At 37.7% G+C, this 12,952-nt stretch overlaps 1 protein-coding gene across 2 annotated transcripts in view; it reads left to right on the top strand.

Annotated features, from left to right (window-relative positions):
• The window catches only part of CELF2 (CUGBP Elav-like family member 2), a 243,811-nt gene that overhangs the window by 196,355 nt on the left and 34,504 nt on the right, over positions 1-12,952 (top strand). For both annotated transcript variants that reach the window (XM_084304250.1, XM_084304249.1), the window contains exon 9: positions 6,990-7,124. In XM_084304250.1, the coding sequence (XP_084160376.1) occupies positions 6,990-7,124 (135 nt within the window). The remainder of the gene's footprint in view (positions 1-6,989; positions 7,125-12,952) is intronic.

Raw genomic sequence — 12,952 nt, 5'->3', positions numbered from 1 at the left:
GGGCTTTTTATATTTTTCCAATGTATTTTTTTGTTCCAGTCCATTCCAAACTCTCTCACAGTTTTGTTGTGTTTTGAGTTGAACTTCTGGCCCATTCAGAGCCCTTTTCAATTCATTTCACCCTTCTTCTGCTACCCAAGCCAGATTTCCTCCTGTTGCAGAGTCTGTGGGAGCAGATGGGTGAGAGAAACTCTGCAAGGTTCTGCTTTCTGAATATTTTCCTCTAATTGTTGGATTGGCTCAGTGGATCTGGAGGGACCAGTTGGAAGCCAGGGCCATCTGCACAAAAGCTCTATACTTCTGCATTGGCCCAAGGATCTTTTATATCCTCTGACTCGGTGGTGGCTTCATTCCAGCAGAGCCATACTGAAGGAGGGCTTCTCCTGCTATGACCTCTTTAGGGATATCGTATTAAAAGTAAAGGTCAGTGAGAAACTCTTTCCGGCTCAAGGGAAATAGCTGGTTCTTAAAGATAACTACCAGTTTTGAAAATGTTGACTTCAGGGACTGAAAGCATTGAGCTTTTGTAACACTAATTCCATTGAAAGTCTTACTTAATTTAACCCGTACAATTTGCATTTTTTTTTTTAAGATAATAAATTAAACAATTCCATTCAACATTTTTTGGACAGGCAGAATTTTAAGTGAGTCTATTCTCAATCCACACGTAGCTCCTGCTCACAGGAGAAGGAGAGGCACCTTGAGAGGAAAACCAAGGCTCGGCAGCTTACAAGACATGCTTATTCAGATGGTAAAAGTACATAACATGGAGTTTGGCCAGGTCTGGGCTCAAGATCTGTAGCTGTGGCTGGGCTTTCCACAAACAGTGAAAGGAGAAAGAGATGCTTTTTATTCCCTTGGCCCCTCTGCAGGTGAAAGTCATCTCACTGAACTTTAGCAGCTTGGAAATCAGGCACCGTCTCCCTAGGGGGCAATGAAGAGAAGTCGTTCCTAGGTGGCAAGTCACCCTTCCAAGTCCTGGGGTTAATCTTACCTATTTTAAGGTTGAATGAATCATCCATTCTATCCTTCCTGACTATCGCAAGAGCCTGGGCAAGTAACTTTAATTCTCACAAAGTTAGTTCAAATGAATCTCTCCCACTAGGAGTGGGAAAGTTTCAATTGAGAAAAGCACATTGCTTGCCAGGAATGAGTTAAGAGATTGTATAACTTGGAAATGGGCTGAAATCCTATGTGAATCAACTAGTAGTTCTTCCAGTCGGATTTAAGCATGTACTCTTAAATAATATGATTATCAAGGCAGATCAAATGTGGACTTAAAAGTTATTTTAAGGGCTTTCCTAAATCACACACTACATGGTCAGGATACCTTAAGCACTGTTGATATAAGCAGCTTTTCTAAAGGTACGGGCAGAGCATATTTTATTGGAGCATTTATTGGAGGTAACAGTCTCCTGTCCATTTTAATTCTCTGAATATTGCTGAGGTAACATCCCACTTTCAGACACAGTCCAAGAAGAATTTACCCCCATTAAGCATCCAGAATGGCTTATATCAGTGTTAGCAACTGGTTGCTTTTTGGCCCAGAGATGACGAATTTTACTTTTTATGAGAATTTTTTTAAGCTGCAGTCAGAATTTAATTCAGAATCCTAACAAGTGGGACAGATAAATTTTCCAAAAAAAAAGCTAGGCAACCACAGACTTCAAGACATTGAAGACTGCTTCTGAGCTATTCATATTTGTCTCTGATAATCACCACTGATTTTGAAATTCTCAGTGCATATCTTGTCTTTAAAATGTGGTCAGTGTCTTCCCATATTAGGCATTTTTTCAGCGAGCAAATTTGACTATTTCCTTACACAATTTTTCTGTGATTTTGGAAACCCAGATCTGATGAGACCAAAGAAGTCTTCGGGACTGGTTTGTGATTCTGTCGGCTCTTCTACAAATACCCAGTAATTCCAAATTTACGGTTATCACAGGAGAAAAACCGCGGTGACTGAAATGAGGCAAATTGCTTCATTGTATGAAAGTTTGCGTCGGAGGCAGTACAAGAAGTTGTAAAATGTAAATCTTGTGCTCTCAAATTTCCCCGTGTTTTCACAGAACTGCATCTGTGACTGTGCAGCACTACAAAAATTTCCTGCGAATGTGCTAATAGGCCTTATGAGAATGTTCTATCACCATCCATCTGTCACTTTTTAACAGGCCTGATTGGCAAGCACTTGTAACAACTGACATCTGTTCTTGCTTATTGATATGTAGATTTATGGTAATTGCTGTGAACAATAAGACACAAAATTACCTAAGGTGAACATTAAATTAAATTTTCATGCCCCTATCCTTATAAATAATTTTTTTAAAAAATCTTAAGTTTCAAGCAAGGCATACTGTGCATCTGTTTTGTACATAATTTAATTGTTTTTTCTAATCTGCCAAATAACAAAATGAAAGTTGAATTTCCTTGCAATCTTGAATATTTGCCAAGCTGATTGCACATTGGTAAATACATGTTATTAAAAATGGAATCAAACTGTATTGTGATTCTGTGTTTTTTTTAATCATTCCACTTTAATTCCCAACATCGTCTCTATCATGAAGATCAAGAGTTATTCCTTACCCAGAAGTTTTTTTTTCCCTACAGGGGGATTTTCATTTTTCATGTGCAGCTCTGCCTATGAGGCTGTTCTTCAGCATTAAGCAATTTGCATTTCTTCAGAGAGAGGTGTATGTGCTGAGTGAGCAGCACTTTCAAATAAAAACGATCTACTCATTTTCGGTCCATCTCTGTTGCGGGATTTGGGACTGTTTTGAAAAAACTGTAGGATGGGAAATGTGTGAAGACAGTGTGTGAAAGAGAGGAGAATGAGAGAGCAGATTAGTCCCACAGAACTATGCCTTGGCTGAAGTGCAATTGATCCAAAATCCCCATTTGAAGCAGAGTGCTTTTTGGGTCTGGGACTTGAGAGTTTTTGGTTTCTCTCCTCCAAGGTTGTCCTAGCAAGCGGGATGTTGATGCACTTGACAAGTTGCTGGGAAAAGCCAACGAAGAGGAAGCAGAGATGAAAAAATAGCTAGTGAATGTGAAGCACTGATGGCAGAACTTATTTTTTATAAGTTTCAGCAAACAGAAGATCCTGGAGAGGATGCACATTAAGGATAAAGTGGCTAACACAATTGGCTCTAGAGCACGCTGGATGACAGGCATGTGCTCTGAGCCCAGGCTAATGGCCACTTTTGGGTGCAGCAAGGTTCTTTGGTGTCCTTCTCTGACACGTGTTTGACAACAGCAAGCTGTTCTTGTTTTTGTTTTTCCTAAAGGCTCTGTAGTGGACACACCATAACATCTGCAGAGCTGGTTTGGGGCCAGTGTCTTTTAGTCACCTCTACAGTCAAACAGACTGGGTGGGGAGATGACTTCGTCACTGCCTAGCTCTTGTTTGTTAATCTTTTTTTGGCATGGAAGCTCCTTCCTGAAGTTGTTAGATTCCTCTTTTGCTTCCAGAGGAAACGTCCCTCTATGAAAAAGTGTTTTTGTGGGATGAGACCATGGTGGTGGTAGTTTTGCATCTATATAGGCGTGATAGCAGCTCAGAAGCCCAATGAGAGTGGTTGTTTGTTCCACTGCCTGCTGACCTTGTCTTGCCTGCTGTACTTGTGCTGAGCACCGTACGGTGTGCGTGGGCTGCCTTCCAGCTCCACATCCCTGTATGCTCATAGCCTCTCTGCTGCTACAGACTAACGCAGGTTTGCATGCGTGCACAAATCCATGCATATGAAATGCAGTAGAAAAAGCAGTATTAAACTGCTTCAAAATCCATTTGCTTCTGAAGTGAGATTTGGAGAAATGTCTATGCATTTTCCAGAAGGATGTGGAATTCCATTTCACTGAAGCTCTTGTACAGTCTCTCCTCCTGTACTATTCTATATGTTTTGTTCAGTATTATTTAATCTTGCCATGCATGCTGTTTAAATGTTCAAAGTAGAATTGTCACCACAGAATAAATATAGGCTGATTATGACTGATCCTCCTGATGAACCACTTATCAGTGGGTGATAGAAAACCATGCTGCCATGGTGAAGAACAACCCACTACTTTATCAAATGTCCATTACAGAATGGCATCAAATAGGGCCTCTATCAAGACCAGCAATGTCTGCTGGACATTGTTTGCTGAGTTACTTATACTTCTTATAAAAAAGGAAGGTAAAAGATCCATGAGGACCAAATATCAATCCAGCATGAAAATGGATGCCATATCTCATTTTGAAGACCACTTTGTCTTGTTTTGTTTTGTTTTGTTATTGTTATTTTTGGGCTTATTTGCAAAGAGCTAGACAACTTTTAAGTCATCTTCATTCCTGTTCAAAATAACCTGCAGAATCTTACTACCAAAGAAAGAGATTTTTTTTTTTTTTTTTTTTTATATGAAAAAGGAGAATTTTACACACCAGGCTTCTTGTATAATCAAAAAGTGAGTGAGTCAGCTAAGTTTGTTTTTTTTTTTTTTAAATGCATGCAAAATATCTGAATTGTACATTTTCACTGAAATGTAAATTGAAAACCAAGTTCCTCACCATCTTTGTTTTCAGGGATATATTAACAAATATGTTTGTTAATACCTTGTTCCAAATATACCTCCTATATTTAGTCAGACTCAGTAAAAATCACAGAGTTTAGACTCTCAGTAAAAATCAAAGGTTAAAAAAGTCAATGTTTTATGATTTTGAAGATGACTTTGTTCAAGATTTGAGACGTTTTAAGCAGTTTTATTCTATTCATTTGGGTATTAAATGCCTAATTCTTCGTTATTTATCAAATGTCCATGTAATTAGCATACAGTTTTGCTATTTCAGGCTTATTTTCGTATTTTAAGCATTTACAGTTTGTAAGAGGTGGGTTAGAAGAATGATCACATGCAGTGATTTCCTGTGATCATATTATTTAACAGTTACACCTAATTGTCTAGATTATTAGTGACTTGTGATTAGGGTAGCATTATTGTGCCTTGCAAAATAATTTGGGTGGGTAATGTTGGCCAAAAAAAAAAAAATATATATATATATATTATATACATATATATATTTATTTATTATGGTCATTAGCTTTTAAAATAAACCAGAAAAAGCATTTTTTTCACATAATTCCTCAAAGTGTGTTATGTAGATTGCAAAGTGGCAAGTCTTGAATGAACTGAAACCTTACTCCTAATGTTGTTGTCATGCCATGTTTTCTAAAGTACAAATATCTGAGCTGATGCCAGGCAGCTGACTGAGGAACAGAAGTTAGAACCAGAGCAATGCTGCATGCTCATCTTGGACCTGACCTTTCTGTTGAAACAAGCTGTATTTAAATACAGACTTTTATTTACAAATAGATGTTTAAATCAAGGTTCACCTCAGAGTTCCTAATGCCGGGACAGAATACCTGTATGTTTAGCTCTATGGGGAGCTCATTTGTTGTACACAACCTGAGTCTCAGATGTATGCATTTGAAAGTGTTGTCAGTCTATGTTATTGCAGAAGTTCTCATTTCCTAGAAAATACCTCTCAATTTCATCTTTTTTTTCTTCTCAAACGTGCTTACAAGATATTATGTTTGACCTCTTTTTTTTTTTTCCTTCTCCAAGTTGTTATTAGGTTCCCCTGGTATGAAAAACAAAGTATGTAGGAAGAAATAATATCTCTTGTTAGACAAGCTAATGTTCAAAAAAAAAAAAAAAAAAAATTGGACAAGCTTTCAGGTACTCAAGCTCTTCTTTGAGTGTTCCCCAAAACTCATGCAGTCATCCCAGCTCTGTCACTTGGTCTAAAAAAAGGTATTACTCTTCCTACCAACTAACCTTTTGTATATACTTATATTATCTAGACTACAAGAACATTAGGAAACTGTTGTAGTGTTTTACAGTTTTGTTTACTTATTTAATTCTACTGAGAGCTCAGAGAACATGTGGAGATCTCTCTCAGGTCCAAACTAACATTATGAACTCTCGCTGCCATCCAAGCCCCCTTTGGACAGTTGCATCTTATTCAGAGGATCCTGAGCAGGATCCAGTCTGGTTAACATTAGCCCCTAACTTGTCTCTGCATTTTAATCTCATACTGAAGCAGTCCTCCATAGAATAAGGGCCTAAGTACTTTGTGTAGTCCAAGGTAAAAGGTAGATACTTTTGAAGGGACTTCCGTCTCTCTGAAATAAGTCAAATGAAAGCCATTTGCTGTTCCTTATTCATCTTTTTTTTTTTCTATTTCACATAAATTGTATTTATTGTTTGTCTTTTTTTACTTACCATTTAAATTATATGTTTTTCTTTTTAAATGAAAGCTTTTCTCGAAGGTCCTTACTGAAATGCAGGTGTACCTCCCCCACATCTTCTAAAGTAATGAAGTAAGAGATGACTGAGTGGACTTGTTACCATAAGGCAGAGCTTATGGCCTAAATGTCCCCGCTTCAGTGATGGTTCTGTCATCAGTCTGATATTAATTCAATGCTCTTAGTTCCTATATGATTTTAGAAATGAACCATCAAAAGAAAAATCAGCGCAACTGTTGGCTACTGCACAGTGTAGTCTTCGTAGATACTTTCAGAGGAGACACAGGAAACAAATTATATTCATCCCAATTATATGGCCCAATCTTGAAGGTGTTTTAAATGTTAGTTGTCTTCTTCATACCCCCTGTTGTGCTAGGGAATAGTATTGCCCCTGGGCTTCACACAGAGTTTAAATGACTTTTAATTCCACACTCGCCTTATAGAAGAGACACAAACCAGATTTAATTTCCCTGAACTGTAGGCTGGTGCCGTTGCCATATTCTCCCACTCCGAAGGCAGAAAGGTGAGAGATGCTATTTGGGGACTTTAAAAGGTGGTTACCAGATTATAAATTCCTTTTGTTTAAAAAAAAAAAAAAAAATCTCTTAGCAAGCTACACCCAAAGCTCCATATCCACTGAAAACAACGTGTTGTTTTGTTTTGTTTTGTTTTTTAATGGCACCTTTTAATTAACCCTATTGTTTCTCCATACAGGCATGAACGCTTTACAATTACAGAATTTGGCAACTTTAGCAGCTGCAGCAGCCGCCGCCCAAACCTCAGCTACCACCACCAATGCAAATCCTCTCTCCACAACGACTGGTGCTCTGGGAGCCCTCACAAGTCCTGGTAAGAGCAGAGTGCTTGCTTTCAAAATATAAAAACGAGAGTAAATGGGAAGAAAATAGTTACAATTCTGATTCCACGCTGTGACTAAGTTCTGTTCTCATATAAATTCTGGAGACCCTTTTAATAACTGAATACATTATTTTTGATGTTATTTTTAAGGAAATACCTTATTTTTCAAGCTTTCCAATATGGCCATGTTCTCTGTTCCAGATTCATTTCAGGGGTTATTAAAGCCTAACAGACCCATCACGCAAAACTCTACATGAAAATTGCAATTGCATGGGAAACTTAAGCTAATCTTAACTTTTCAGAAAGAATTCTGAACATGTGCTAATCCTTTCCATCCTACAGAAATATCAAACGAGGTGGCACTTCTTAATCTCTGAGAGACTGATCTTTGATTCCCAGCCCATCACGCAAATACTGCCTTCACCCTTCATGAATTTTTGTGCAGTCCTCTCTTTTTCTCCTTCTCTTTTCTTTGCCATAGCTGTAGAGCTTTCTGTTGAGCGTTCTTCTGGTCCTGAAGTGATATCAGATGTTCAAGAAGTCCACAGCCAGAATCTGACTTCATTACCCTAAACTGTATGGGGGAATAAGGGACAGGTTAAGAGATGGTGGTGCCTCCATTACGACCGTATAGGTATTCAGCCATGCACTTCCCATGTGTGCAAAACCCTTCCCACTAAGACAGGGCAGATTCGGAGTTCAGTACCACTTCAGTATCTCCAGAATCCATGTAGAGAGGTGTTAATTCAGTGCAGTTACTCTGGATTTACAGTGAAGAAGCTGAGTCAAGAATCTGGCCACTTATCTTTACATAAAGGCTGCAGGGTGTAATTATTTGCATCATGAAGTCTGTTTATTGCTGTTCTAAAAAACATTTGTATTATTTTAGACACCACTAAAGAACATTTGTGTTTAATCTTGTTTAAGTGTGTATTTATTTCCCATGAAAAAGTAATTCATGGCAGACGGTTTGAGCTCATCAGTAAGGAAAACAGTCTTCACTACACAATAGAACTGGGACTGAGTGTGTTGCTGGGTGTTAAAGCTGGCCAATGCTTCCTGCTATATTACAGTTTTATTGTTCGTTTGGGGGAGAGGTTAAATGGAAGGCAGCTTGACTAAATAGTAAGTTTGTGCAGCATTTTCCTGTTTCTGGTGTGAGCTTCGTATCGACCTAAAAATAATCAGCCACAACAGCTCTGAGAAGCAGGTTGGGTCAAAATGATTTTGTATGGATGATTTATTTAAAAAAAAAAAAAAAAAAAAAAACACTCAGCAAACTCTTCTCTCCATCCTGGAGCTGGGTCTTAACACATTGCAAAAGGGTAGTCTGAGTGTCAGTGCTTCTGCGCTGCTCCTGTCTAAATGTCACACGTTTAGAGAAGCGGAAATGTTGCATTTCATGCGTGCTGTGTAATATCTCTGCAGTTTAGCTGTTAAATGTCTGAGTAGCCTGTCCTCCCAAGGCATACGCAGCTTCTCTTGAGCTACACTGACAAGACTTCTCAGGACAACTAACTGTACTGCACTTCAGCAAGGAGGGTCTGGAAGTGAACTTTCCAATAATCTGCAGCAAAGGGGCATGAGATTCTCAGGCAGCAGCATGTTTCTGCAGTGCTCTTTGCTATGCCGTGTTAGCACAGAACTTGAATTCACAGTTAAGGTCCACATTTTTTTCCCTCTCCCTCCAACACAATCTCCTTCTCCAGCCTGTCTGAGTTGGTCTCCAGTCTCCTGAGTGCCTGTAAGGATGAGTGGTATCAGGCAATGTCCAAGTCTGCAGAAGCACATGCTTAAGAAGGTGCTTTGGCTGGGCTGGGCAGATACTTGTTTGAGATAACAACAGTGTAGCAGTGCTCAAGGTGCCATCTTGGAACAGATAGCAAGGTTTTTCCAAAGAGATTAATGATTCTGGTTGACACATTGAAGATGCGGTATTTTCCAAAAAATCATGGCTGGTTAGCCTCTGAAATAGTGTATTAAGAATGACAATTGCTTTTGAAAGTCTGATACAGAGTTAGTAGCTGTACACAAAGTTTTTTAATATTAGATAGATTGGCAAACCCAAGAGAAAGTCTGTATCTAATAGGTTCATTAACCTGTTTGTGTTGCACAGCCAGCCTAAAACCAATCCCTGTTAAAATGTCCTTCAGTTTAACCTTTCTTATCTTGTTCCACATTCTCCACCCTATTAAATATTTTGTAAACCTGAATAATATCTTCAATGGTTCTTCTCTGTTCTTTGTAAACTGAATTTAGTTCAGTAAAGCTTTCAATAGTAGCTTAAAGTATTTCCATTAGAACTTGAAATATGTTGGCAGAAAACATTTAAATCTGCCTTTCAGTCTGTGGATGTTTGGAAGCCTTGAGGGTATTTTTTTGGTCTAGTTTTCTTTTAATAGAACACTTCAGTTTGTTGTGTTTCATAAGTGTAAATTATTTTGTCTGATTTCAAAGCCTTCACTAAGCCCAGGAAGAAATGTTTGTGTCTCTCCAGATAATGTATTAAATTAATATTTCTCAGTTCAGAAAGCTGCCCAAATTTAGGAAAGTGCAAAGGTACATGCTTAAATTTAATCATTTTCTTGATTCTGTTAAAGCCAAAATGCTGCACTGAAAAGGGATAGGCATGAGCATGTATTTCTGATATGCCTTAAGCTATGGCAGCCACATCACATAAATTGTGTCCATGTGTTTACTCATATATAACCATACCCCTCCTGAACATCTCTCCTGTATCTGTCTTTGACCAAGAGCTCTTCGTTTGTCCTTTGTAGACATCTGTCATAAGAGCCCCAGCTTGTGACTATGTCAGTTCAAAATCATCTGGCAGCTTAATTTTATGTAGGTAAGATTAGCAACCTTAAATACATCAAACTACTAAGGTGAGGATGGAGGTGAGACCAACTTTGGTGCATTGGCAACACAGAAAAACAGGCCAGGAGGTGAGAAACCAACATGGTATCTGATATTTGAGAATGTCAAGTTTTGCTGCTGGCTTCTAATGGCAATATATTCACAAGGAAAAGAAAAATATTCAGTACTAATAGTAACTGTTCAATTTGTATGAAACTCCTTCAAGGTTCATACAGTCACATATCTCCAAACAAATTAAATGCCAATGATCTTTCTCTCATATGTTCCGTACACTTACTAAAGAGCTTTGACCGCCAGAGAGTCTAAGGACACTCATTCTCCTCCATGTGCTAAATACTTTCTCTTAAGCTTGAAATGCTATTCATTCAGAAAGAACAGAGACAATGCAATCCCCCAAACTATTAATTTTTTTATAATTGTAAATTTATAATTTCAATTTTGCATACCCATGGAAGTCTCTCCCTACAGCATTGTTAGAAATGATTTTTTAAAAGCCTTTGCTTAAAAAAACATGAAAGATTAAGCTTTCATTTTAGTAAAAATCCCCTCAGGCAATAAATAGGTTCTTTTGTCTCTTGGCCCTGGAAAAAAAATTAAAATGGTTTAAATTGCCCATGGTTAAAGTAACTGTTTCTTGCAATTATCAGATGGTAGTGAATAAAAATGAAAATGAAATCATGAAAGAATAAAAACCAGGTAAAATGCATATTATGTCTTTCATGAGTTTCTCACGGGTCTTTTGAAGACTCATTTAATCATCTTCCTTGTCTTTTATTTTGATATGATAATTGTTTCCTTTATTTACTTTAATCACCTCTATTTAGTTAATTAATTCTTCAATTTCTTTTCGTTTCACTTAACTTACAATACTTTCCTGTTTTAAAGGCATGTAGCTGTAGTACTCCATAATGTAGGGGTTTGGCCTTGGGGTAGTTTTTACCCAACTCCACGTACGTTGTCTGAGCCAGTTTGTCTCAACTCCACCTTGGTTGGGTCTCAGAAGTTTGCATTTCCCAGTAACTCAAAAGGGAGTTTGGAAGAACTACCTCAGACGTAGATATTAGCACTGTAAATTTCATAATTTAGGCAGGACAAATCTCAGCTGAATGTTGAGAATCTTGACCTCTCCATCAGAGAACATCCTTTCCACCTCCTGCAAACATATGGAATAGCACAGAGCCCACAGAGAGCCTGCTACTCCAGAGGTAGACATGAAGGGAGGATATATGAGCCCAGGATGAGGGTATCTGTCTCTAACAGTCTGACATTTCCTTTGCCTCATTTGACCCATTACCCTAATTTTCCCACAGACAGTGTTTTTTTCTGGTCTTCATAGGTAGTACAGCCTTGATACTTTCCTGATATCAAGAGCTATGAAGCTCCCAATCTTTTTGTAAACTGATATTAAGCAACAGCAGAAAAACTTTTTGCACTCTAAAAAGGAAGAAGAATATGGAAGTCGGGTTTTAAATACCAACTTACTTTGTCATCTTGTCCTTTTCCACCACTGCATAGTTTTTTTCTTGTTTAATGCCATAACATGACAGTCACAAAATCATGCAGGCTGGAAGAGTCTTTTCCCAAGGTCTCTACTCTGGGCTCCTGCTCAAGGCAGAAACACTTAGAGCAAGTTGGTGAACTCTACATTCAGTCAAGGATTGAACATCTCCAAGAATGGAGATTCCACTGCTTCTGTGGGCTTGTTTCAATTTTATTTCTTAAAATTCATGCATAAATGTTTTTTCAATAACCAGTAGGAAAGCTCTTCTATGTGCAAATGAAGAGACAAAACATCTAATTATACATCCAAATTTATCTGCATAAACATACTCAATATAAATTCTGAGCTGTGGGGGGATAGAATTGCTAAACCAGAAGCTAATTCAGTTTCAGACTTAGGAGCCTTGATTTTCTATGACATTTTCATGATTATTTGATTCTGTAAACTATTATTTATTCACACAGCTGAACTAGCTATTCATGCTTCAGTAACAAAGCTTTTCAGGTTTATCTGCTGTGTGAACCTAACAGGAAATCTTTGTGCAAAAAAAAAGTACAGTGTAGAAAGTAAGACTTTCTTAAAATCAAGCCCAGTTTTGGCCATATTATATCAGAATTTACCCATTAGCTCGTATGTTGAAAAAAGTCCTCCTAAGCACAAAACTCTAAAACTACTCATTTTCAGGCAGATGCTGACATTTTAGTATAACAGCCACCCTAAAAAAAAAAAAAAAAAAAAAAAAAAAAGGAACTCTCTGAAGTATAGAATAAACTGAGGAAGAAAGAAAAAAAGAAAGAAAGAGAGAGAGAGAGAGAAAGAAAGAAAGAAAGAAAGAAAGAGAGAACGAAAGAGAGAAAGAGAGAAAGAGAGAAAGAATTAGCATTATTGTCTGTCCTGAAAGAATTAATTCATCCTTTCTGAACCCTGCTAAAAGTAGAGAATTATAACTTACAGTTAGCTTCTGTGGTTCATTATTTTGTCTACCCCCTAATATATCATAAAACTTGTCTTTGTTAGTTGAAGGTATTCATGTTGTGAACACAATTGTTGAAATGTTAGAGATTTTATAGAATATACAACATGGTTCAGCTGAGAAGCAGTGGAGAATGTTCAAATAATCGTTCTTAGAAGATTCTCTTTTTGTTCACTTCAGTACAATACGTTTTTCTCCAATCAGCAGTGCAAGTCTGCCACCGTGACATTTTGTTAGAGGCCAGTACACCCACTGAGATAGATGTGATTTGCTTCCAGGATGATCCAAAAATAACCCTACCAGTAGGTGTGTAGGAAGGTCTGACAGTTTGCTAAAGAATGAATTGGACTAGATGTTTCATGTTGGAAAAGATCAGTTTAAAATGCAGAATGGCACTTTTTATACTGTAGTACAAATTGATTATTTTTGTACCATTTCATGTGGAATTAATGCAAGTTCCGTAATTAT

Source organism: Netta rufina (assembly GCF_964035555.1).
Source record: "Netta rufina genome assembly, chromosome: 1".
NCBI lineage: Eukaryota > Metazoa > Chordata > Aves > Anseriformes > Anatidae > Netta > Netta rufina.
This window is presented reverse-complemented; position numbering and strand designations above follow the sequence as displayed.